Source organism: Neofelis nebulosa, chromosome X (genome assembly GCF_028018385.1).
Source record: "Neofelis nebulosa isolate mNeoNeb1 chromosome X, mNeoNeb1.pri, whole genome shotgun sequence".
NCBI classification, from domain to species: Eukaryota; Metazoa; Chordata; class Mammalia; order Carnivora; family Felidae; genus Neofelis; species Neofelis nebulosa.
Genome location: NC_080800.1, coordinates 110,354,965 through 110,381,468, shown reverse-complemented (window position 1 = coordinate 110,381,468; position 26,504 = coordinate 110,354,965). Strand labels below are relative to the sequence as shown.

Sequence of the window (26,504 nt, the reverse complement as noted above, 5' to 3'; positions counted from 1 at the left end):
TGAGCCTGATGCGGAGCTCGATCTCACGAGCTGTGAGATCATGGCCTGAGCCGAAACCAAGCGTTGGACACTTAACCAATTGAGCCATCCGGGTGCCCCAGATCATTTTTTCAAAAAAGAAAAGTAAAATATTTCATTTTACCTTTATTTATTCCTTCTCTCATGCTCTTCCTTTCTTTACCTAGACCTAATTTTCTGACCTAATTAATTTACTGAAAATTTGCTTCTAACATTTTATGCAAGGCGAGTCTACTGTGTCAAATTTTTTCTATTTTTGTTGGTCCGAGATGGTCTTTATTTTTCCTCCCTTTTTCAGTCATAATTTTGCTGGAAACAATCCCACATTGATGAGGTTTTTTTTCTTTCAACACTAAATCTTTCACTTCCCTCTTTGCTTGCATGGTTTCTGACAAGATGTTCGATAGAATTCTTTTTTATTAATGTTTATTTCTTTTTGAGAGAGAAACAAAGCAGGAGTGGGGGAGGGGCAGAGAGAGAGGGGGGACAGAGGATCTGGAGCAGGCTCTGTGCCAACAGCAGCAAGCCCAACACGGGGCTTGAACTCACAAACTGTGAGATCATGACCTGAGCTGAAGTCGGACACATAACCAGCTGAGCCACCCAGGCGCCCCTGTCTTATACAATTCTTATGCTTTTTTCCACTGTAAGTGAGATGATTTTTCTTCCTCTGGCATCTTGGAAGACTTTCTCTTTCTCTTGGGTCTTCTGCAGGTTGAGTATGATATACCTAGAAGTAGGCATTTTGATACTCAACTTGCTTGTTCTCTGAGCTTCTTGGACCTGGGCATGGTGTCTGTCATGAATTTTGTGAAATTTTTGGCCATTATTACCTCGAATACTTCTCCTGTTCTGTTCTCTCTTCTCTTCCTGGAATTGCAATGACACAGATTTTACACCTTTTGAATTTGTCTCACAGTTCTTAGGTATGCTTTTCTATTTATTTTTTCTCTCTCCATTTTGGTTTGGGAACTTTCTGTTGACATTTCTTTAAGCTCACTGATTCATTTCTGTTTGCGTTTTTGATTTCTAACATTTTATTTTGATATTTCTTACAGTTTCCATCTTTGTATTTACATTACTGAATCTGTTCTTGTACGTTGTTCACTTATTTCATTATAGCCCTTAACATATTGATAATAGTTATTTATTTTTTTTTTAATTTTTTTTTTAACGTTTATTTATTTTTGAGACAGAGAGAGAGCATGAGCAGGGGAGGGTCAGAGAGAGAGGGAGACACAGAATCTGAAACGGGCTCCAGGCTCTGAGCTGTCAGCACAGAGCCCGACGCGGGGCTCGAACTCACGGACCATGAGATCATGACCTGAGCCGAAGTCGGCCGCTTAACCGACTGAGCCACCCAGGTGCCCCGATAATAGTTATTTTAAATTCCCTGTCTGATATTTCCAGAATCTGTGCCGTATGTGATTATGGTTCTGATGTTTGCTTTGTCTCTTCAGACTGTTTTTCTTACCTTTGAGCATGGCTGTGATCGTTGAAACTAAGACATGATATGGGGTAATAGGAACTAAGATAATTGCGATTTTAGTGTGAATTTTTATGTTAATTTGACTAGGAGCTGGGCTATTTAATGTCTGTTGTAGCCATCGGTGCCAGAGGCTTTAGTTTTCTCTAGTTTCCTTGTTCTATTTCTTTTTCTCACCAGTTGTTTTTGGGTTTCCCTAATAGCTCCTTCTTAAATAAGGTCTTTGTCTTTCTCATGGTAAATTATGGGGGGAATAGAAGTGGTCTATAATCTTATGATTAATCTTAGGCTTTCAGTGAGCCTAAATTCTTGGGCTGTGACCTTCATAAGTTTATCTCAGCTTTTGTTTTCTCCCTTTCAATAGAACAAGAGAGCTAGAGGGGGCTAGAGTTGTCTGGTTGCCCTTTTACCAGGTATATTAGGCTTTGGTAACGTGTCCTTTGGAAAGCAGTGGACGTCTAAATTATTACTTTTTCCTCCCCCTGCCTGAAAAACAAAGAGACTTGTCTTAGATCTTCACCGTGAGAACACTGTATGTTTTCTGGAGGTAAATCCCATGGAAGTGTGGGGGGGGGCCTCATAATACTGGGGGCCCAGGAGTTTTTAGGTGTCAAGCAAGTCCACGTTCAGCCTGCGTTTGTCAAAATTACCCTGAAAATGTTCCTAGTAGTTTATGGTTCCAGTGGCTTCTGCTCCAGGTAAGCTGATCTCAGCTGTGAGTTTCTATGTTTGCCTCTCTTCCCATATTTCAGGGTGGCCGTTTGCTCTGTGACCTCAGTTCCCTTCATGGGTCAAAGAAGAATTGGTGATTTTCAGTTTGTTGAGCTTCTATCTTTTGTGGAGGATGGGAGTGATGAATTCTAAGCTCTTTACATGTTCAAGCCAAGACCACAAGTCTCCCAATATCCAGTTTTCTTTTTTTTTTTTTTTTTGTAATTTTTAATGTTTGTTTGTTTTTGAGAGAGAGAGACAGACAGACAGACAGACAGAGCACCAGTGGGGGAGGGACAGAGAAGAAGACACAGAATCCAAAGCAGGCTCCAGGCTCAGAGCTGTCAGCACAGAGCCTAACACGGGGCTTGAACTCATAGACCACAAGATCATGACCTGAGCCGAAGTCAGATGCTTAACCAACTGGGCCACCCAGGAGCCCCCCCAATATCCAGTTTTCAAGGGCGATGCACATAGTAAAATTAATAAGGGGCGTGCTGTTAAACTGACCTACATTCAGATTCAGGCCCTGACATTTAATTAGAGGCATTACCTTGTACAAGTCATTTAACCTGTCTGAGCCTCAGTTTCCTCACCAGTCAAATGAAAATAATTCCAAATACATATGGCTGTGTCAAAGTTCAATGAGAGGACATATGTAAGCAAGTTTATCACAGATCCATCCATGTACATTGCAGGTACCTCATTAATGTTAGTTTCCTTTTCCTATTAAAGTACCTATGCTTGAAACTGGTGCAGCCACTCCGGAAAACAGTATGCAAGGTCCTCAAAAAGTTAAAAATTGAACTACCCTATGACCCAGCAACAGCACTACTAGGAATTTACCCAAAGGATACAGGAGTGCTGATGCATAAGGGTACGTGCACCCCAATACTTATAGCAACACTTTCAACAATAGTCAAATTATGGAAAGAGCCCAAATGTCCATCAACTGATGAATGGATAAAGAAGATGGGGTTTATATACACAACGGAATACTACTTGGCAATGAGAAAGAATGAAATCATGCCATTTGTAGCAACGTGGATGGAACTGGAAGGTATTACGTTGAGTGAAATAAGTCAGAGAAGGACAGGTGTCATACGTTTTCACGCATATGTGGATCTTGAGAAACTTAAAATAAAACCATGGGGGAAGGGAAAGGGAAAAAATAGTTACAGAGACGGAGGGAGGCAAAGCATAAGAGATCTTAAATACAGAGAGCAAACTGAGGGTTGATAGCGGGTGGGGGAGAGGAGAAAGTGGGTGATGGGCATTGAGGAGGGCACCTGTTAGGATGAGCACTGGGCGTTGTATGTAAGCCAATGTGGCAATAAATTATATTTAAAAATAAAAAATAATAAAGTACCTATGCTTAAAAACAAGGACAGTTTTGAATCCAACTTGTTATGGCATTTATGCTATGAATTTAAAGAGTTTTTATAAAGTAGTTGCCATTCTTACAATGTGGGAAAAGCTGCCTTGAAAAAAGTAACCTGCTTCTGTAAGGGCTGCCATGTTCTCTCTCTCTTTCTTTTAAGTTTATTTATTTATTTATTTATTTCGAGACAGGAAGAGCGTGAGTACAGGGGAGGGTCAGAGAGGGAGGGGGAAGAGAGAGAATCACAAGCAGGAATTCTTGACTCACAAACGGAGAGATCATAACTGACCGAGCCACCCAGGCGCCCTGGGGCTGCCCTATTCTTAAGGGCTTGAAGGGACTTCAGAAGTTCACTTGTTCCTCTTTTCCAACCACAGTTATAATCTCCTTTCTAAACATATGCAGCCTTCTACTGAAAAGGCCCGTGAAAACACATTTCTTTCTGTGTGGGTCTGAATGCAGAAACATCATTACCGAAAGTAAAGATGGTCCTTTTGCTACAGTGATAGACTGTATGTCCAGAGGTTGCAGGGGGGAACCTCCTGTTGAAGGTTGAAGTTGAAGAAGTTATTGAACCATTTAAAGAGACATCATAGCCTGATTGCAAACTTCAGTATCAAACCACATCTGGAGAATTGTGTCCCGTTTTGAGCACCATAATTTCAGGAGGATGTTGACAACACTGGAGTGTGTCCAAACAGTGGTGGCCGGGATAATGATGGGCACATTTACAAATCTTGCAATATTGGGATGTGTATTAACTCAGCGTATCTTTTTATATATGGTAAAAAAAATAATTTTGTTCAGTGCCAAATTTTTCTTTATGCCTCTCATTTTTACATTGTTCCAGTTTTTCCTGGACATGACTCCTGGCTTCTTTCCAGGAAGGAGACAGAGGAAATTCCCCCTAGCTTAAGTGTGGATTATTATCTGACCCCCCCATCCCCCCTCCCCCCCAAAAAAATCAATGGGCTGAACTTCCTTGCAGTAATTCTAGCCCTTGGCTTCATTTCATGAAACCTCCAGTTGCCAGCCTCAAGCTGAGCGTCACTTTTCACCTCGTGGTGGTTTCTATAAGTCCCCAAGGAGCCTTCCTTGAGCAGTTATGGTTTGGTCTGTTGTCCTGTGATATAGAAGGAAGGGGGTTGGGCACAACCCAGAGACGTGCTAAGTGGATTCTGAGCTGTGAAAGTTAGAGCAGGGAGCACATGTGAGCTGGAGGTTAGATGTGAACCCTGAGCCCTTTCTCCCTGCAATATGCATTGTTGTTATTCTTTCTGCAGAAGAGTTCGTGATCTTTTGTAATTTTCTTTTTCTATTGATCCAAAAGTGCTAGTGACAGAAAAAAAAAAAAAAAAAACACCAAGGTTCTGGCAGTACAGTCTATGGAACAGACTGCCCTATATCTCACACATTAGAGAACGCATGCACTGTGCTAGAGACGAGATTTGCCTTGTAGAGAGTTCATTTTAGAGTAGCAGTCCTCCCCCCCCTTACCTCGTGCTGCCCCAAGGCAAAGGTGAAAGTATGACTCTGCTTTGTGGGTCTTTGGGCTGCAATTCCTTCAAATACATTTCCATCTGGAGAGGAGAAGCCAATGGGAAAATAATGAGCGTAAAAAGAAGTTAACTTTCTACAAAGAATTTTGAGGATATGTGTGTTGGCCGTCGGGCTGAGGGCAGCTAGAGTGTAACCAGTGCTGGGAGGCCCTAGTCTGAGCTGACTGCTACTTTGCAGCTATGGGGCCCGAGGGAAGTGCTTAAACTCTGCTGAGCATCAGTTCCATCATCTATAAAATGGGGACCACAGTATCAGATTCGGAAGATTTTTGTAGAATGTAGACATTATCATATTCTCGGAAATGCTTTGCATGCACCATACAGCTTGTGAGCACTTATAAGACTAAGACAAGGATGGGATATCATTTACCTCCAACTACCCAGCACTTACATGTTCCCGACACCTCACACAGAGCCTAGGATACATTAAATGGTAGGTAGCCGAAATTAAAATGAATGGAGAGTTTTAAGTCTCCGAATTTCTGATGATTTCAAAGAATTCATTCACTGGTCCTTTGTATTGCGCCGGGTGATCTCTTGGCCTCATGGCCTCGTTCAACCTTTAGACTCAAGGATTGAGAATAAAGTAGCTTGTGGGGTTGGGAAGAAATTGCTGTAAAGTGGATCACCTTTCCAGGCATCGCTTAACGTTCTAAACGAAACAAACCAAGACGAACAAACGAGCAGTTGATGGAAATGACGATTAGCTTTCGCAAGTGGGCTTGGAAGCCCAGCGGAATTACACTGGCGTCTGCTCACCGTGGCTGGGCGTGTCATGAGCCCGAGGGAAGAATCTAGCAAGCATGTTCTACCCTGTGAGGGATCTGGGGCGGATGGCGGTGGCACAACCTGTAGCCCACTTCCGCCGCAGGTGACTGAGATGTCGGACTAAGTAATCCCAAGGAGCTGGTGGATTACCGTCTCTCTAGTAGTGTGAAAGCAGGAGTAATGTGCTTTTTCAAGGCTCGTGAATTGGCATCATTTAGACTACATCTGTCATGGACCTTTGCGCTTTGGAAGGGAGTGAAAGAAAGTAGTAGGTTAATTGTAAATGTCTCCGGAAACTTGGTTATTTTTGTTTGTTTTTAAACTCGGTCTTATTTTGTGAAAGGCCCATCGTTACGGCTGTTATCCCTTCCCTCCTATAAATGTGGAACTCTGATTATTTGAGATCATCTGTGTCTGGCGTGTTTCACTTTGGAGAAGACGAGATAGTGACTTTACCACGCTCTTTCTCAAACCAGTGACACTAATTGGGCCTTATGCCAAGGGGGAGGGGCAGCAGATGTAATCCCTAATTCATGGTCTCTGTAGAGTACGTAAGGCTTCCAAGCCACGTGGAAGGCAAACTTTACCAAGGAAGCTCAGTACTTATCCTTCCAAACGTTCAGCTTGCAAATACCAGAGGTGTTATTTGTAATATCAAATGTATAGATAAGGGCATGGATTGTTTTTTCCCATGCAGATACCCATTTTGGGGATAAATTCCATTTTCTAGGTCTGACAGCACATCAGATACTCCCTTAAAGTTACCTGGAGAAAACCTACCCAAAATGATTAAATTCGTGATAGCTTTTATTCTTGGCTAAGAACTTGCCTCTCTCCTCCAGGGCTGAACAGGCTGAAATTGTTATGGGAGTTTATAAAGTGTATGGTTTGTTGTCAAATATTTGTCTGTGTCTAAAAATGAAATGTCTTGAAGTACATTTTCTTTGTAACTGAATAAATCAGTGAGAGAAAGAGAAATAACTTCTCATTTAGCCAATTTTTAATCAATATTTTCATGAGAAGCCGAAACGTTAACCGAATCCTGGCTTTTGTCATTTGAAATACAATTTGTGTGTTTAAGAATTTATGTGCACATCAGAGTTTGGACTTCATGTTCAGAAAGGAAAATTGATTTATAGGAGCAGACAACCGCAGGAGTAGAGGCAATGCCAGAAATGGATATGAGTCAATTATTTAAGGCAAGCGGGACTTTAATCACCACAGCGATAGAGAAATCTCAAATTCAATTACGCCCCGGGTTTTCATGCTTTAATTTGTGGGCATTTCTATATCTCTTATTTTACAGAGGCCTTTGAAATTGTTGTTCGCCACGCCAAGAATTACACCAACGCCATGTTTAAGAACAACTATCCGAGCCTGACCCCGCAAGCTTTTGAGTTTGTGGGTGAATTTTTCACCGACGTGTCTCTCTATATCCTGGGTTCTGACATCAATGTGGACGACATGGTCAATGATTTGTTTGACAGCCTGTTTCCGGTCATCTATACCCAGCTCATGAGCCCCGGCCTGCCTGAGTCGACCTCGGACATCAACGAGTGCCTCCGAGGGGCAAGGCGTGACCTGAAAGTCTTCGGGAATTTCCCCAAGCTTATTATGACCCAGGTTTCCAAGTCGCTGCAGGTCACCCGGATCTTCCTCCAGGCCCTGAATCTCGGAATTGAGGTGATCAACACAACTGATCATCTGAAGTTCAGTAAAGACTGTGGCCGGATGCTCACCAGGATGTGGTACTGCTCTTACTGCCAGGGACTGATGATGGTTAAGCCTTGCGGTGGCTACTGCAATGTGGTCATGCAAGGCTGTATGGCAGGCGTGGTGGAGATTGACAAGTACTGGAGAGAGTACATTCTGTCTCTGGAAGAACTGGTGAGTGGCGTGTACAGAATCTACGACATGGAGAATGTGCTGCTTGGGCTCTTTTCAACGATCCACGATTCCATCCAATATGTCCAGAAGAATGGAGGAAAGCTGACCACCACCGTGAGTACCAGTCTACAGTTTTCTGGGGAATTGGGTCCGATGAGGGTGTGGCAGCCTGGCCAGCAGCAGGTGCCGATGGAGAGAAATGCGGGGAGGATCAGGGGGGTGGGCAGAGATGATAGAGGGCTGCACGGTCTCACAGGCTACGGAGTCCTAGTGCCTGGCTTTGCCTTTCGGCTGCGTCTCCTTGGTTGCCGTGGGAACTCGGGTGGATCTTCTTATCTTTGTGGGCCTCGGATTGCTGACTCGGAAAATGAGGTTAAAAAGGATATCTTCTTCATAGGGAATAACACATGAACGCATTTAGCGTGTGCGTGGCACACGCACGTGGGAAGTCTTCAGTAAATATAAGCTATTATTCCCACTGTGGTCAGTCATCGCAATCCTCGTGACAACCCTGGGAGGCAGGCACATTACCTCCATTTCACAAGTGGGGAAACTGAAGCTCAGTGAAACGATAACTTACCCAAGGGCACCCAGCTCTAGTTAGTGGAAGAGCTGTGATTCAGCAGTTGATCGAGTTTGCCTTCGATGAGGTCATCACCAATCTTTCGGATTCTTATTTCACTCTCGGGCTCTTAACTGTGTCTATCACACGACCCTTTTGAGTCGTGACTTTAAACACAAGAGGCCCAGCCAGAACCCGCTAACCGACCCTACCTGAGAACGTAAGCGAGGCAAAACATCCACGTTCTCGAGCAGTTGTTTCCATGACCTCGGTTACACCAGTCTAACCCCGTTCGCATGGGCTTTGTGATGGGGGTGGGACGGTTCTGACAGCGGGGCCAGAGTGCACACGTTCAGAACCATGGGACGCACCCGCTTTTCAAAGTGGAGCAGAACATACAGCCAAGAGCTCCCAGCACATCCCACTGAGGTGGTCGTGACCGATTCCTGAATGCTGCCAGCTTCGTAGAAGGAGGTGGCAAAATCCGGTAATCTGCTGCCACTGTCGAAGTCCAACTACATCCCAGGTGCTCTGCTGGCCAGTTCACCTGACAGTATTTCACGGTAATCCACAAAACGGGTTCTAGTGTTAGACCCTCTCAAAGTAAATACATAAACTTAAAACAGAAGTTAAGTACCTTGTCCGGGATCTCAAAGCTGTTAAATTGAGGTGGGGGAAGTGGGACTCAAACCCAGGTTTGGCTGGCCTGGTTGCCGCGTGCTCTTAGCTTCTAGACGGTGAGACTGCCGCGGACTCTCGGCCATTGGTTACCCAGAATGCGGAGGGCAGACCCGGCCGTTCAGTCCATCTTTGAACTCGGGAAATTCAAAGCGATAGGCGTAATTGGTTTCTTGGGTGAATTAAACTGGGAAGGAGGACGGAAATGATGCACGCCACAGCATGGCTACTCACGCAGCCACTCTAATTGCCCCATTCACAACATTAGCCATTTAAAACACGTTTACTGAGAAAATATTTTATAGTAAAACGAACAGAAATGTGCTATCTAACAGTCGTGCTCTTCAGTGGCTAATTATTTCCTTGACTGCTTTATAATTCGAGGCCAGATTCTGGGGCCTTATGCAACAGTAAATCTTACAGAAATGGAAAAATGACAAGTGGATGTGTCCACAGACTCACCCGCCTGCTAGTGCTTGAGGGCCCCCTGCGTGTAAGACACAAAGCAAAGGGGCCAGGGTGTGGAAATGTCTTTAGTAGGAGGAAAAATGAGACAACGTTAAAGACAGGGTTTGGGGATGTGTAAAAGTTGACTCTGATATTGGTCGCCTCACAGCGACATAATTAATCTTAAAAACATGTGTTCTCGTCAAGTGCTTTTAGACACAAAAGTAGGGTGGGGAACTGCTAAGGGGTTAAGTGCATTGTTGTGATTGGGCTCTAGGCATGAAGGTTTATTTGGTAAACATTTATTTATTTTTTTTAAAGGTCTTTTTAATTTTTTTTTAACGTTTATTTCTTTTTGAGACAGAGAGAGACAGAGCACGAACGGGGGAGGGGCAGAGAGAGAGGGAGACACAGAATCGGAAGCAGGCTCCAGGCTCCGAGCCATGAGCCCAGAGCCCGACGTGGGGCTCGAACTCACGGACCACGAGATCGTGACCTGAGCTGAAGTCGGACGCTCAACCGACTGAGCCACCCAGGCGCCCCTTAGTAAACATTTATTAAGCATCTGCTTTGTTCATGGCACTTTGCCAGGTGCTGGGTATTCACAGTTACCCAAGACGCAGTTCTTAAGTCTTGAAAAGGTCAAGTCTAGTTGATGGACACGTGTGTAACTGAATAAATTTCACCATCGTGAGCATTTCACCATAATGTGAGTGGTGGAAGGAGCCATGAGAGATTAGCTAGTCCAATCCCATTGATTTACAAATGAAGAAATCAAGTTTAGGGAAGCTGGTCCAAAGTTATGTAATTAACCGAAGAGCCAGAGGGACTAGAATCCTAGGTCTTCTGCTGCTAACACTCCCTATTCCCACCATGCCAGTCTGTCTCCCGTTAGACCCTCCAGACTTTCATTCTAAAAGCGCCATAACGATCGCTTCTCGGCCTTTTGGCTAAGATCAAGTGTAAAAGCACCATAACGATTTGGCAAAGTCATCATGAACTTCAATTGGATAGTTATTTCAGGGTGCCAAACCTGTTGTATTTTAAGTTGCACACATGCGTGGGGGGAGGGGGCGTGTGCACACACACATGCACACGCACACAAGCAAATGCGTGTGCATGCTGGGGGAGTACATGTCCTGTCATTATCATTCGGGAAGAAAAGGCTTGGCTGTCCAGAGGTGCTCAGTGACGCAGTCCCTTTCTGTTTTGGCCATTAAGGGTCTGATTGCTCCCAGCTCCCGGCTCCCAGCTGGTTATGAGAGCGTGAAGTCGGCCTTCCCCAGGGAATGCCTGAACTAGAACAGCAAGCCTATGTAAACTCTGCCTTGTTACTGTTTTATGACCACCAACTCTAAGTAATATATCCCAAATGGTGGGGGTGGGGGAATCATTGGCCAGGTGCGATCCAGCCCATATTCTGTACCAGCCAGAAAGGGGCTGGGCTATTTGCGGGGGTGGGTGGGTGGGGGTGGGGGAGGGGTGAGGGGAAGTGAGGGCCGGGTAGACTGCTGAACTCGATTCATGTTAACAAACCCGCAGAATGCCCCAAAGCAAAAGCCGATTTAAAACCAAAGCATTAATGAGGTTCTGCTATAGCACCCTCACCTTCCTGTTGTGATAAAATGTAAAATCCTGCCAGTCTGTCCTGTTTGAGGTTAGGCTGTGGTGAGAGACCTCTTTGAAAATATGCTCTTCCTGAGCTCTGTTGGGACAACCTTTTCAGCTAGCTCTAAGCCGTGCCATGAGGTCCGCCGTACAGGGACTTTGCATAGTTGTTTTGCTGGCTACCATTTACGCCCGATTACAAGGGACATGGTGGTCTTCTAAGTGAACAGGGCGCTGTTGAATTTTTGTTAAGTATGGCCTGTTAGTGCTTTAGTTTTCCCTAAGATAGTTTTCGTTTCCTCCAAATGCCAAGGGGAGGCATGGGATTGAATGTTTGGGGTGTTCTCGTTGTCAGCCCTCCCAGAGGTGGTAACCGTCTGGTTCCCAAACTTGGTTCATCATCACTATCACCTGGGCAACTTGTTAGATTCCCAGAGTCTACCCCTGGGGGTAGATGCCATAGGTCTGTGGAGAGGCTGGAGAATTGGTCATAGAGTTTGTCATTTTATTATTTTTTTTAATGTTTGCTTTTGAGAGAGCGACCGAGCATGAGTGGGGGAGGGGCAGAGAGAGAGGGAGACACAGAATCTGAAGCAGGCTCCAGGCTCTGAGCTGTCGGCACAGAGCCTGATCTGGGGCTTGAACTCGCGAACTGTGAGATCAAGACCCCAGCCGAAGTCGGACGCTTAACCGACTGAGCGACCCAGGCGCCCCAGAATTTGTCATTTTAAAAGTGCCCAGGGGCACCTAGCTGGCTCAGTCTGTAGAGCACGCGACTGTTGATCTCAGGGTTGTAAGTTCGAGCCCCATGTTGGGGATAGACATTACATAAAAATTATTTTATTTATTTTTTTATTTTTTTTAAACATTTATTTATTTTTGAGACAGAGAGAGACAGAGCATGAACGGGGGAGGGGCAGAGAGAGAGGGAGACACAGAATCGGAAGCAGGCTCCAGGCTCTGAGCCGTCAGCCCAGAGCCCGACGCGGGGCTCGAACTCACTGACCGCGAGATCATGACCTGAGCTGAAGTCGGACGCTCAACCGACTGAGCCACCCAGGCGCCCCAGAAATTATTTTTTTAAAATAAGTGCCCCAGTTGATTCTGATACTCCTCTGGGAACAAATCCAGCCACCTTGTTTGAAGCATAAGGTAAGGCCCAGAGATTGGGAGTGAATGATGGCTAATGGCAAAGCTAGGACCTCAGATTCCTCATCTGTAAAATAGGGTTGATATATGGAGATTAATTGAAAGATAGGTTCAAAGTACCTGGCAGAGTTCAAGACACGTGGCAGGTACTTGCTCAAACCCAGTCCGGTACTCTTTTTACTATATTTGCCTAAGTGCCAAATGGACAGTGAGTTCTTCTTAAATTTATTTTTAAGTGCCAGGAGGTTTCATGTCATTTTAGTCCAAAGAGATGAATAAAATATTGTGTGAAAATGTGTGTGTGTGTGTGTGTGTGTGTGTGTGTGTGCATGCACATGAGAGAGACAGAGACAGAGACAGAGATCAAGAAAGAAAGTTGAGAGGGAGGGAAGGAGACAGAACATTTGTACCGAGAAGTCCAAGAAGGTTTTAATGATGGGACGGTAAAGAGATCCATCTTGACTCTATCTACATTGGTGAACTAGGTTAAATATCATGGCCCCAAGTGAGCATCGAGTAGGTTTATAATAGTACTTGGGTGGGAGCATCACTGTTAAATTTATCAGCACATTATTGAATTCCACGTCTTTTACTCTGAAGCAAATACAAGTATGTACAGTTATCAATGCATGTATTTTCAACATTGTTGTTGCACTACACCCACGCTGCCAAATGTCACAACCTTCTTTTATTTATTTATTTTTAAAAATGTTTATTTATTTTGAAAGAGAGAGAGAGCAGGGGAGGGGCAGAGAGAGAATCCCAAGTAGGCTCTGTGCCCAGCGCAGAACCCAAAGAGGGGCTCAATGCCATGAACCGTGAGATTACGCATGACCTGAGCTGAAACCAAGAGTCAGACATTTAACCTACTGAGCCGCCCAGGCGCCCCAACCGCAACCTGCTTTTATTTTATTTATTTATTTTTTATGAAATTTATTGTCAGATTGGTTTCCATACAACACCCAGTGCTCATCCCAAAAGATGCCCTCTTCAATACCCATCACCCACCCGCCCCTCCCTCCCACCCCGCATCAACCCTCAGTTTGTTCTCAGTTCACAACCTGCTTTTAAAAATGCAATTGTTTTTATTCTGAAACCATTTTGATTGTCATTACCACATACGTGTGTGTGGATCATAGGCATGGCCATTGTACATTTCACATCCATTTATTCAGTGGTTAATAATCAGCATCTTGTATGTTTACTGCTCTGCCAGAAATTGTCCCCAAAGTTTCTATGATTTCATTTACTTTCTGTGCCCCACCCCCATAGTCATTGCTGACATATACTCACATGACTGTTTGCGCTTTTAGTTTTCCATTTGTTCTCATGTACTTTCTTTATTGATTCATCTCAGAATGTCTCAGCATTAGTGTTGCCTCTCCCACAAGTTCATTACCTTAACTTTTTATATGACTCAACTGAATGTCGGGCAGAACTGCAACCTTTCCTACCACCACTCTTTGTCCCTGTCGTTCCTCATCGTGATATTTATTTTAGTATGATCTGAGCTAGGACTCATTTCGGGAAACATTAATGAACATCCAGTTGTGGGGGCACTATGATAGATGCCGGGGGTTGCAAGGAGGGGTGGAGAGATGGTGGTGATTCTGTTGCTGCTCTCAGGGGCCACTCAGCTAGCAGGTAGCAAAGCTGACACTCAAAGCCAGATATGCCGGACTCCAAAGCTCATGCTTTTAACACTTTACTCTCCGCTCTGTCAAATGCCTCACCTCTGTCTTCCCCAGCGTCTTCCTTCCCTGAACACAGGCTAACTAGGTTCTTACTATCTTATTTAATATCCTGTATTACTCTCTGCTGTTTTTCCAGCTGCATGGTGTTTGACTTCATTCTCCCTCCTTGGAGACCCTTGCTGTATAGTATTTCCCAATGAAGTACCAAAAGGCATGAGAGTTTTATTCTTCATACCACTTAAAGGCACAGAGTAGTTTCTAGGGGAAGAAGGAATGTTTGCGTGGGTAATGAAAGAGCCAGTCACACAGCGAAATGACTTTGCCTAGAATCTGTATGAGCAGTGCCAGTGGTGAGGAATAGTTTATTTTCCCATTGCAATGTTTGGAATCTGTCCATTAGACCAACAGATGGTTTTTAATGCATTTGCTTTGATTCTGGACCTTCGCGGGTCTCCGTTATGGAGTTTCCTTAGCAGTAACGTTGTGTGATGAGAACGTAACACACTCTGGTATCCAATACGTCCATTTCCTTTGCTAGAATTTCTGAAAGATCTCTTTGGTGAAGTCAGTATTTATGTGGGCTAGGAAGCTCTGGGGAAGATTCTCTGTTGATCCTCACCAATAATTCACTCTATCAAATTCTTGTATTTTGCTGTCTGTGTGACTGGCTGTAACTCATCAGAATTTCCAAGATTAGCCCTCCCTTCGTCTCCGCTTTGAAGGCTGAGGTTATTTCTCAGGTGTCAGAGTGTCAGTGCTTCTCTCTTGAAGCTATCACTTTGGACTTTCATTTTTCAGTCTCAGATAGAGATACCTTGTCTGGATTCATACAAGCTGTTTTCAGTACAAAGTGATTTCAAAGTGATAAAAACAAGTAAATGACTCACTACCTAATTAGCGTCAACAGGTCAGCCTCTCAAACTGTGGTATGCAACTTCATTTGCGTGAGGTCCATTTCTGGAAAGACAAAAATGTTTACAGGCTGCCATTCTTTCTTCACGCACGATAAAAATAGCTTGAGTGCCTCCCATGGGGGAAAACATACAGTTTTGAAACGTAGATTACCTCCTTATTGAAGAGAAGCATACAAAGGAAAAACTTGGCAGCACGTTTAGGCGCTGTGTGTTAATTTCAGGGCGCGTTTCAAACGGTGGTCACACAGGGGAAGCTTTTTTAAATGCTCCATCCTGAAATTATATATATTATGGCTCATATTAGGAAATTACGGGGGCCCTTCAGGAATCTGGAATTACACGCCTTTGCCTTGGCAAGAAGTGGCAGCGTGATTACCAGCCGTCCTTTATGTTCTGAGCCTTGAGAAAGAAGTTTTTCCTTTCTGTGGTCTGTGGACTGGTGGAGCCAGAACATGTCCCCGAGAACTGTGAAAGATCTTTACCCTGATCGCGAGCGAACAAGGTCGCGGGCCACAGTTTCATGGCTGAAGACGTGAGACTCCCTGGCTCAGAGATGAAGGACAGTTTGTTTCTTAGGGCAGTAGAGGTAGTACCCGCGCCTGTACCTGATCCCCGAGCCCCGACTCCCATGGGGTAAGGCAAGGAGGGCCAGATGAGTTCTGCGCACGGTGAGTCGCACTCCAGGAGCAGAGCCTTGAGCTCAGGGAACTCGGATCCTTGATAATAGGTAGTGAGTCTGCCTGCTCTTTTCTCTGAAGGGAGGCACTATCTCTGTCTTCCAAGGCTGTTCACTATTCAAAGATACTTGGAAACGAGTGTGGGGCAAAAGTGCCTCCGTTTCTAAGACACGCACAAACCCGAGGGACCCAGGGAACACTGGCAACACAGGATCCCCCGAACTTGGATGGCTGCAAGAACCTCCCAAGTTCACAATGCTTTCGGGGGATCAAGCGAGGAAATTAGAAAGCGTGGAAGACACCGAGCTCAGCCCTGACCGGTTGGCCCAAAGGCGTGGCCATGTGCCACGTGTTGGCGTGCCCAAAGACAAAAAACAGTGGCAGCTTTCTCAGCTCTTGAGAGAATAGTTTAAAAAGGAAGTATGAAAGGGGCCCCTGACTGTCGCGTCTGATTAGGAGTAAACTCTGCTGCTCTGGGCCTTCGGCTCCTACTCCGCGGCTCTCTCTTTCGGTCCCCGTGCCTTCATTTCTTTGCTTGCTTGGCTGGGGTTGGGAGTTTTGTATTGCTAACTGGCTCGGCTGAGTGAAGTTTTCTCTTTCACTGCACTTCTAAGGTGGTTATCACACACCAGGAGTTATGTGGAGGACTGATTAGTCCTCAGAGTATATCTGAAAAGGTTAGAAGGTCAGGAAAAGGTGGCCAAGCGGGCACAAGTCCACAAAGATCATGCCATGCTGTGATATTCTGAGAATCTTTGTGCTGCCAGCGTTGACGGTGAGGGAGTCCATGAAAATGCCTTCTCTGTGTTGAGTGGCCAGGGAATCAAGAGTCCAGTGAAAGCAGCCTCCTACCTGGTGAGGGCACAGAAGCCCCCGGCTACTTGCTCTCTCCCTTGCCAAGCCGAAACGCCTCAGAAAACACGGCGTCCTGTACACAGCGTGATTCCTCTGTGATTCCTGTCTCCCCACTTGGAATAAGGTTACTCATGTCCTCACGGCAGCACCCCCACAGGTAACCTGGGCCCTGTCACCCCTCACGCTTGTGCATTTTTGCTACCTTGCTGAGGGTCTCCGGCAACGCATGCTTTCGACTGGGACCGTTTCTCACCAGGCAGCCTCCCCACCCCCACCTGGAAAATTGAAAACGTATTTCAAACGCCACAGAAGCACTTTTAAATGAAGTTCCACTTGTAGTACAGCAATTTCCTCAGGTGAGGGTGGTTATAATGTTGCTGTAATAAAGGGTTTCACCAAAAAGGCCAAGATGAGGGAATCGGGGCAGATTTCTTCTAGCATGCTGCAGCTTTTGTGAGATAAAATACAGACTTCACGATTGCCAGCAGCCACAGTCTTCTGAGTGCTGATCCCGGGCATGTACTGGGGCTCCCAGTTTACCAGTCCTTTCCTTGTTGGGGGGAATGCTAACAGGGTAAGACAAACAACCTTTGTTTCGGTGCAAGTGCGGACCTCTTAATGTCCTTTTAAAACGTCCCCCGGGGTGTTTGGGGTTCCGAATTCATCAGACTTCTCAAAAGCAATGCCGGAATGGGCACGAAGGATCTTACTGGGGTGACGGAATGTTCTACAACTGGTTTGTGGCAACGGTGGCACGACTGAGTCAATTTCGTAAAAATCATTACATTGTACACTTGACATGGGAGAATTACAGAAGTCCCCAAATCCACCTCAATAACACCGTAAAAAAAGATTTCGTAAAATAAGAAAAAAAAAAACAACTGTGGAATTAATATATAAACCATTTCAAATACAGCAATGGATAAGTATATTATAAAACAGCTAGTAAAACAATACTTGTATAAGTATTAACCATATCATTCAAATAAATTACTATATAACGTAAAACAGAAACTAATAAAAGCAATGCCGGAAGCTAGAAAACCAAAAAAAAAAAAAATGTCCAGCAGGGGTGTTGCGTATTTCATCTGGGGGTGGGGGCTGTGGGAGGGTTGGTGCTCTCTTCTTTTTTTTTTTTTTTAATTTTTTTTTTTCAACGTTTTTAATTTATTTTTGGGACAGAGAGAGACAGAGCATGAACGGGGGAGGGGCAGAGAGAGAGGGAGACACAGAATCGGAAACGGGCTCCGGGCTCCGAGCCATCGGCCCAGAGCCCGACGCGGGGCTCGAACTCACGGACCGCGAGATCGTGACCTGGCTGAAGTCGGACGCTTAACCGACTGCGCCACCCAGGCGCCCCAGTGCTCTCTTCTTATTAGCCAATTCAAGTCCTTCCTGAAGAATATTCAGAAAGTGAATTAATTTTTCCTTTTTTCATTCCACTCGGAATGCCTAAAACCGATAAAGTAGGAAACGGAGTCATTATATTTGGGCGCCGTCTATTATCATTTACTGACTGAGAATCTATCTAAGCCTGGCTGCGTTTTGCAGATAATTAATTTTGTTCCTAAATGTAGGGAAGAGTGATTGTAATCAGTATGTTTGTACTTTCAGCCACAAATAGAGCCCATCAAAGATATGCGGTACAAATAAACCTCATAAAATATGCAGCCCGGGCACTGCTTGAAGTTAATGTGCTATCTTTTTTTAAAGAAAAAAAATCGTATGTACGATTTTTGAAAGTCATTCTTGGTATTCTTATGTGGCTAATAGATGAACTCCTCTTTTTCTAACTCAAGCCCACACTCTGAATTATTTTTGTCATTAAATCTCATAAACTACAGCTCAAGGGGATTGATTTGGCATGGAAATGGACTCATCAACATATACATATTTCTGAGTTCTGGGTGTGCATTTCTCTTATGCTTCTAGAAAATTGTTAATAGTCGGATGTGCGTTTGAGGTTCGGGTTCATGGATGAAACCTAAGAGCATAGTGTTCGTGAAGGACTTCCTGTAAACTCTTTAGAGAGACTTTTGCCCTTTATTATTATTATTTTTTTTTCTGGCTGTCTGTCCCCTACCTCTGACCAACCTCTATTCTAAGCCTGTCCTTTCTCCCTACCCTTCAGGCACATTGTACCTTGTTCGGTGTCTTGTTCACTTAGTCCCTGTAGTTGGTTTACAGTGATGATGTTTAATCATGGTTTAGTCATCCCAGGAAGCCCGTTTCTGCTGCTTCTTATTCTGTAATGTGTTCCCTCTCCGGAGAAGCGAACTCACTTCACTTAGCAAAATTATACATCACCAGAAAACACTTCAAAGGGGTCATCAAGGATAGAGATCTTAGTCACTGTGACGCAGGTGGAGGAGGATGTATCAAAGTGGATGTGGGACCTTTTCATGCTTCTGAAATCACCCGCTGTGCTTGTGCAGGGGAAATAGCATCAGCCCAGGAATCAGAATAGTGACGTGCGGCCCACCTTGTCCTACCACAGGAAGTGACCTTGGAGAAGTAATTTAATCTGTCCAAGGGAGAGGATAGCGGTGATGAGAGTGGTCGTGAAGCGCTTGCTGTGTGCCACGCAGAGTAACAAGCTCTTTGCGTGAGTTGACTCATTTAACGGGATTCTCATTGGTGCCGTTTTCCAGGTTAAAGAACTGAGGCAGGGAGACTTGAAAGTGGGAGCCAGCCACAAGGCTGCTTCAGCCGCTCTCCACTGCAGGGGCTCCTGGGGCTCATCTCTTGCCCAGGATGAGACCCAGTCTCAGAACAAGGAGGTGAAGGCCGGCTCCCTCTGCAGGTAGGCCCAAGCTGACCTGGTGGACAGGAGGCCAAATGGAGAACCAGGAAGTTGCCGAGGGTCTCTCTCAGTTACTACGCATCCTGTTTCCTCCACGCGGCCTTGAGAATAGCAATGGACACTTCCAGTGGGCTTAACTTGTCTTCTTCCTCATACTCGTGTTAATCCTAGTGAGAGTCTTCTGAATCTGCTTGGAGCCCAGACATCCCCCAGGATCAAGGGCTATTCCATTTACCTTTTCTTTAAACAACAACAACAACAACAACAACAACAACAGCAATCCACTCTTGATGAGCTTAGGTCTAAAATATACTTAAAAAAATATATGGCACCTACATTTTCCCCCTTTCAGATCAGAAATCCAGTAAATAGTGAAACACCAAGCTCTGTGGTTTTCTTATGATGCATTAAACCCTGTTAATGATCTCTTTCCAAACATGGAAGGAGTTCTGTGGTAACGGTATTCCTGATGTACTCAATTGTCCCATTCCCCTTAACAAATTCTTAATGTAAAATTAATGGGTTTCTTCACTGTAGCAACCTTCTAGCAGATTTTGTTTACAATCATGAGCACTTTAAATCACCTTTGAACGGTCTCTTCACAAATTTTCTAGACCGAAGAAGACGCTCAATTAGTGTCCTTATTCCGATTAAAAATAAAGCAATAATTGTGATAAATTGGCATAATCAAACTTGACAGAAAGAAGCTACAGGATGCATGTTAGATTTCCTTCCAGGATGAAAAGGATGTTACCAAGCCCCAGATCACAGAGGGTGAAAGAACACGCGCTGGTGGAAACATTTCCCTCGCACATCTGTGTTTATCAAGTTTTAAAGTCTGTTTCCTCCCCGACCATTTCTTCTGAATCTGTTAGCCATTGATTAAAAAAAAATAATAATAATGCATAATTCAAACTGCTCCGCTGTGAAAAGCCCCATTCAGAATTGTCTCAGCTCTGGTTATCGTTGACCAGCGAGCCTTCGAGATACCAGGAATGATAAATTACAACAAACATTCATTTTTAATAGCACCATAAGAGATTTTTAAGGGGCGCCTGGGTGGCGCAGTCGGTTAAGCGTCCGACTTCAGCCAGGTCACGATCTCGCGGTCTGTGAGTTCGAGCCCCGCGTCAGGCTCTGGGCTGATGGCTCGGAGCCTGGAGCCTGTTTCCGATTCTGTGTCTCCTTCTCTCTCTTCCCCTCCCCCGTTCATGCTCTGTCTCTCTCTGTCCCAAAAATAAATTTAAAAAAAAAAAAAAAAAAAAAAAAAAGATTTTTAAGAGCTAAGCTTTTGAGATGGAAAGCTGAGTCGATACCCGGCACAGGAATGGGCCGGCATTGTGTTGCAAGGAGCAGAGTAAGAAAAGGTCGTGTGATGTAGTGGAAAGAACACGGGCTTCGGGAGTTCAGATGTAAATCTCTGCTCAGCCGTTCCTTATCTTAGTGACCCTGGGCATAGTGCATACTCTCCCTGAGTCTTGGGTGCTTCATCTATAAACTGGGGATAAAAATGCCAACCTGTTGGAACTACTACGAAAATTGGCAATAATGCCTCGTGTGCCACAGCGCCGTCGCATGTCACATGTGACGTGATCCATCTCAAATGCTGCCAGACAAAGTGGACTTTTCTTTCTAGGTCTTCCCTCGCACGGGGCCGTCCGTCTTCGGGGTCCGCTCATTAGCAGCAGCACCATCACTGATAAATATGTACCAAGCTCCTGTGGCAAAAACCCTGTGCCGGGGGGGCGGGCAACACAATTATCAGCAAGCTGTTTTCAAGAAACCAGACCAGCTGGGTTGCAGCAGAATTTCTGGATTCTTTGCCTAATGTTGGCATGGCTGTTTCGGGTGAGGCTGTTCAGCCAGGTACTCCACATCCAGCCTAAAGACTCGAAGTTGCTACTAGGCTTTGCATTCGGAGCTTGGTGGCTCCTTGAACATTTGCTCCGCCTGTGTGGCCGGAGGCCTGATCACTCTGTTCCCCCAGATGTTCAGGTGACTTGATTCCCAGCCAGGCAGGACAAGTTGAACACACAAGTTTTCCGGCTGCTCACAGTGGACTTCATAGTTGCCTCGTGAATAAAGGGTAGTGGGATAGATCTAGATTCCTGGTGGGGATTTTTAGCATTCATCTTCTTTTGCTCGGGTTTATGCTGAAATCCTTGCGAGGGGAGGAAAGACTCAAGCTGTGTTTATGGTTCCTTTGTTTTTGAGTGTGTATTGGGTAGGATAATGCTAAATTGCTTTTGCTGGGTACCACTGTTAAATGATGATTAAATTTCAGTGATTAAACAGATATCTAGGGGCGCCTGGGTGGCTCAGTCGGTTAAACATCCGACTCTTGATTTCCACTCAGCTCATGATCTCACGGTTCATGGGATTGAGCCCTGCATTGGACTCTGTGCTAACATCTCGGAGCCTGCTTGGGATTCTCTCTCTCCCTCTCTCTCTGCCCCGCCCCCTCTCAAAAGTAAATAAGCTTTAAAAAATGAACACATCTCTACCACATATCTTTGGGATAATTTAATGATATCCACTTGTTTTAGAGAATATCCTTCTAGGAAATCCCTACATTTTCTTGTCTGTTCTTATCCATCTTGCCCACTCAGAGTCTTTTCCCCCTTTATGCTGATTGGCAGCTACCTTTCTGATCCGTGGGATGGGGCTATCGCTCTATTTCGTTTGATGGAGGGAAAGGGGAGGAGGTGAAGGGAGTTTGGGGAAGTAAAAGGAAGATGGGAAGTGAGCCAGACCATTTGAAAAAAGATTTTTTTCTAGGTACATGTCCTCTGCAGTTTTTACTTAATATAATCATTGCCCCAATCAAGCTAGCACAATACAAATAAGTCACAAATTCTAGATTTTAAAAAATGCAGAAAATCACAGGGAGGGGCACCTGACTGGCTCAGTCGGTAGAGCATGCGACTCTTGATGTCGGGGTCGTGAGTTTGAGCCCCACGTTGGGTGTAGAGATTCCTTAAGAAAATACAAAAATACAGAAAAGCATATCTCAACTGTGATTTCCTTGCCATTTTCTTAAATCAGGCATCAGTTTTAGTATGCGAGGCTACCATTCTCCTTTCCTCATCCCCTAGTAAACAATGTCTTGCATAGAGTGGACACTTTATTCTTTTCTTAAACCAAGCTAAAGGGGAATGGGGTTTATCCTTGGGATGATGACGAGCCATCAAGAGTACAGAGAGCATGAATCCCACAAAATCAGAAGTATAAGAAAGAGGACATTTATTATTTTTTTGCTTTCTCTTTTAACAAGTTTTTAAAATGGGGGCGCCTGGGTAGCTCAGTCAGTTGAGCGTCCGACTTCGGCTCAGGTCATGATCTCGCACACTGTGAGTTCGAGCCCCGCGTCGGGCTCCGTGCTGACAGCTAAGAGCCTGGAGCCTGTTTCAGATTCTGTGTCTCCCTCTCTCTGACCCTCCCCTTTCATGCTCTCTCTCTCTCTCTCTCTCTCTGTCAAAAATAAACATTAAAAAAATTTTTTAAATAAAATAAAAAGCTTTTAAAATGTTTATTTATTTATTTATTTATTTATTTATTTATTTATAGAGAGGGGTAGAGAGAGAAAGAATCCCAAGCAGGCTCTGCACCACCAGCACAGAGCCCGATGGCAGGGCTCGAACTGACAAACTGTGAGATCATGACCTGAGCTGAAACCAAGAGTCTGTTGCTCAACCGACTGAGCCACCCAGGCGCCCCTTGCCTTCTCTTTTTAAATGATAGACTATTTGTAGAGCATTTTTAGGTTCATAGCAAAACTGAGCAGAAAGTATAGAGTTCCCATGGAAATCCGGTCCCCGGCCTCCCGTACGTAGTGTCAACATCCAGCACCAGAATGATACATTTGTTAACGTCAACGAACCTACACTGACACATCATTATCACCCAAAGTCTGACGTTTACGATAGAGATCGTTCTTGGTGTCATATGTTCTATACAAATGTATAGCGAGGCATTATAATATCATACAGAGTAGTTTCACTGCCCTAAAAATCCTGTGGTCTATCTGTTCATCCGTCCCTGCCCTCTAACCTCTAGTGACCACTGATCTTTTTACTGTCTTTATGGTTTTGTCTTTTCCAAGATGGAATCGTTGGAATTGTACAATACACAGCCTTTTCAGATTAGCTTCTTTCACTGTGTAATAGACCTGTAAAGATTCCTCCGTGCCTTTTCATGGTTTCATGGCTCATTTTTTCCTAATGCTGAACAATATTCCGTTATTGTCTGGAGCATCTTTTATTTTTAAAGCAATTTAATTTCAACTCCAAATCTTTGTTCCCATTGGCTTAGTGGTAAATTTCACCTCCTTACTTCTTTTTTAAAACTGCTTTATTGAGATAGAATTCACGTAGAAGACATTCACCAATTTACCCATTTAAAGTGTACAATTCAATGGTTTTTAGTATATTCATGGTGTTGTGCAACCATCACCACAATCAATATTCGAACAGTTTTAGCATTCCAAGAGAAACTTTATACCAATTAGCTGTCACTTCCCATTCCCCGTTCCCCTCCCTCTAGCAACTACTAATTTACTTTCTCTCTATGGATTTGCCTATTCTGAACATTTCATATAAATGAAATCATACAATATATAGCTTTTTGTGTCTGACCTTTTTCACTTAACATAATGTTTTCAAGGTCCGTCCATGTTATAGCATGTATGAGTACTTCCTTTTTGTGGCCGAATAATATGGCATTGTATGAATATACCACATTTTGTTTATCCATTGTCAGTTGATGGACATTTGAGTTGTTCCCATTTCTTGGTTATTGTTCATAGCACTGCTATTACCATTCATGCACAACTCTTTGTGTGAATGGATATATGTTTTCATTTCTCTTGGAAATATGCCTAGGAATAGAATTGTGGGTCACATGGTAACTCGATGTTTAACCTTTTGAGGAATTGCCAAACTGCTTTCCAAAGCAGCTGAACCATTTTACTTTCCCACCAGCAATATGTGAGGGCTCCAGTTTCTACACATCCTCACCAGCAATTGCTATTATCTTTTTAAGTTATTGCCATCCTAGTGGGTTTGAAGTAGTATCTCATTGTTGCTGTTTCTTTTTTTTTTTTAATTTTTTTTTCAACGTTTTTTATTTATTTTTGGAACAGAGAGAGACAGAGCATGAACGGGGGAGGGGCAGAGAGAGAGGGAGACACAGAATCGGAAACAGGCTCCAGGCTCCCAGCCGTCGGCCCAGAGCCCGACGCGGGGCTCGAACTCACGGACCGCGAGATCGTGACCCGGCTGAAGTCGGACGCTTAACCGGCTGCGCCACCCAGGCGCCCCTCTTTATTGTTTTTCTATTCTTGATTCCGCTAATTTCTGTTCTAATTTATTATTTCCTTACTTTTTCTTGTTTTTTTTTTTTTTCCTTTTTGGTTTATTTTTAATGTGATATTCTTTTTGCAGTGGTATAAAGTGACCGTTTAGGCTGTTGATTTGAGATCTTCCTTTTTTCTTTTTTTTTTTAAATAATTGTTTACAGCTAGAAATTTCCCTGTATGTGCTGCTTTAGCTGCATCCCATATGTGTTGGTGTATTTTCATTTTCATTAATATGAAAGAATTTTATCATATACCTTGTGATTTCTAATTTGACCCTTTCATACTTAGGGTCTTAGAGCCTACAATTTATCAGTGTATTATTTAATTTCACATATGTAATTATTTAAGAGCGTGTGGCTTAATTTCCGCATATAGAGAGAGATTTCCTAAAGTTCTTTATGTTATTGGTTTCTTACTTCATTCTATAGTAGTTGTAAAACATACTTGGTATGATTTCGGTCCTTATTCATTTGTTTTACGGCCTAGCGTATGGTCTGTTCTGGAGACCGTTCCACATACAGTTGAGAAGAATGTGTGTTTTGCTGTCATAGGGTGCAGAATTCTATAGATGTCTATTAGATCTTTTTGGTTACAGTGTTGTTCAAATTTCTTGTTGTTTCTTTGTTGATGTTCTGTCTAGTTTTTTGAATCCATTGTTAAAAGTGGGATATTGGAATCCCCAACTATTATTGCTGAATTGTTTATCCCTCCCTCCAGTTCTGTCAGTTTTTGCTTCATGTATTTTAGGGCTCTATTGTTAGATGCATATGTTTATAAATTTTATATACTTCTGGTGAATTGATCCTTTTATCAGTATAAAACTGTTCCTCGTTATCTCTAATAATATTTTTGATCTAATGTTTATTTTTTTCTGACATTAATATAGGTACTTTGGCTTTCTTATGGCTTTTAAAATTTTTTTTTTAACATTTATTTATTTTTGAGACAGAGAGAGAGAGAGAGAGAGAGAGAGAGAGAGAGAGAGAGAGCATGAACGGGGGAGGGGCAGAGAGAGAGGGGGACACAGAATCGGAAGCAGGCTCCAGGCTCCGAGCCGTCGGCCCAGAGCCCGACGCGGGGCTCGAACTCACGGACCGCGAGATCGTGACCTGAGCTGAAGTCGGACGCTCAACCGACGGAGCCACCCAGGCGCCCCTCGCTTCTTTTACTTTCAATCTGTTGTATCTTCGAATCTAAAATATGTCCCCTGGGAACGTCTGGGTGGCTCAGTTTGTTAAACATCTGACTTCAACTCAGGTTATGATCTTGTGGCTTGCAGGTTCGAGCCCCACATCAGGCTCTCTGCTATCATCTTGGGGGCCTGCTTCAGATCCTCTGTCTCCCTCTCTTTCTGCCGCTCCCTCACTAGTGCTCTCACTCTCTCAAAAACGAATATACATTTAAAATATGTCCCCTGTAAACCATAAGAGGCTCTTAAAAACTGAGAATAAACTGAGGGTTGATGGGGGGTGGGAGGGAGGGAAAAGTGGGTGATGGGCATTGAGGAGGTCACCTGTTGGGAGGAGCACTGGGTGTTGTATGGAAACCGATTTGACAATAAATTTCATATTAAAAAAAAGAAAATAAATAAATAAACTTAAAAAAAAAATAAAACATGTCTCCTGTAGATAGCATATAGTTGCATATATTTTTTATCCAACCTGACAATCTCTCTTTTGACTGGAGTGTCTAATCCATTTACATTTAATTACAATGGCGTCTGACTTATGGTTTGACTTAGCGAATTTTCAACTTTATGATGGTGCAAAAGTGATGCGCAGTTAGTAGAAACCTTACTTCAAATTTTGAGTTTCGCTCTTTTCTTGGGTTAGCAATGCGTGATACTCTCTTATGAGGCTGGGTGGTGGCAGTGAGCTCCCAGTCAGCCACTTGATCGTGACGGCAAATAACTGAAACACTGGTAACCATTCTGTCCCCATACAAGCGTTCT

The 26,504-nt window shown here is 44.0% G+C and overlaps 1 protein-coding gene across 1 annotated transcript in view; it reads left to right on the top strand.

Annotated features, from left to right (window-relative positions):
- GPC3 (glypican 3) overlaps positions 1 to 26,504 on the top strand; it is a 422,633-nt gene that overhangs the window by 216,828 nt on the left and 179,301 nt on the right. Inside the window, exon 3 of the mRNA XM_058714569.1 lies at positions 7,230 to 7,924. Coding sequence (XP_058570552.1) covers positions 7,230 to 7,924 — 695 coding nt within the window. The remainder of the gene's footprint in view (positions 1 to 7,229; positions 7,925 to 26,504) is intronic.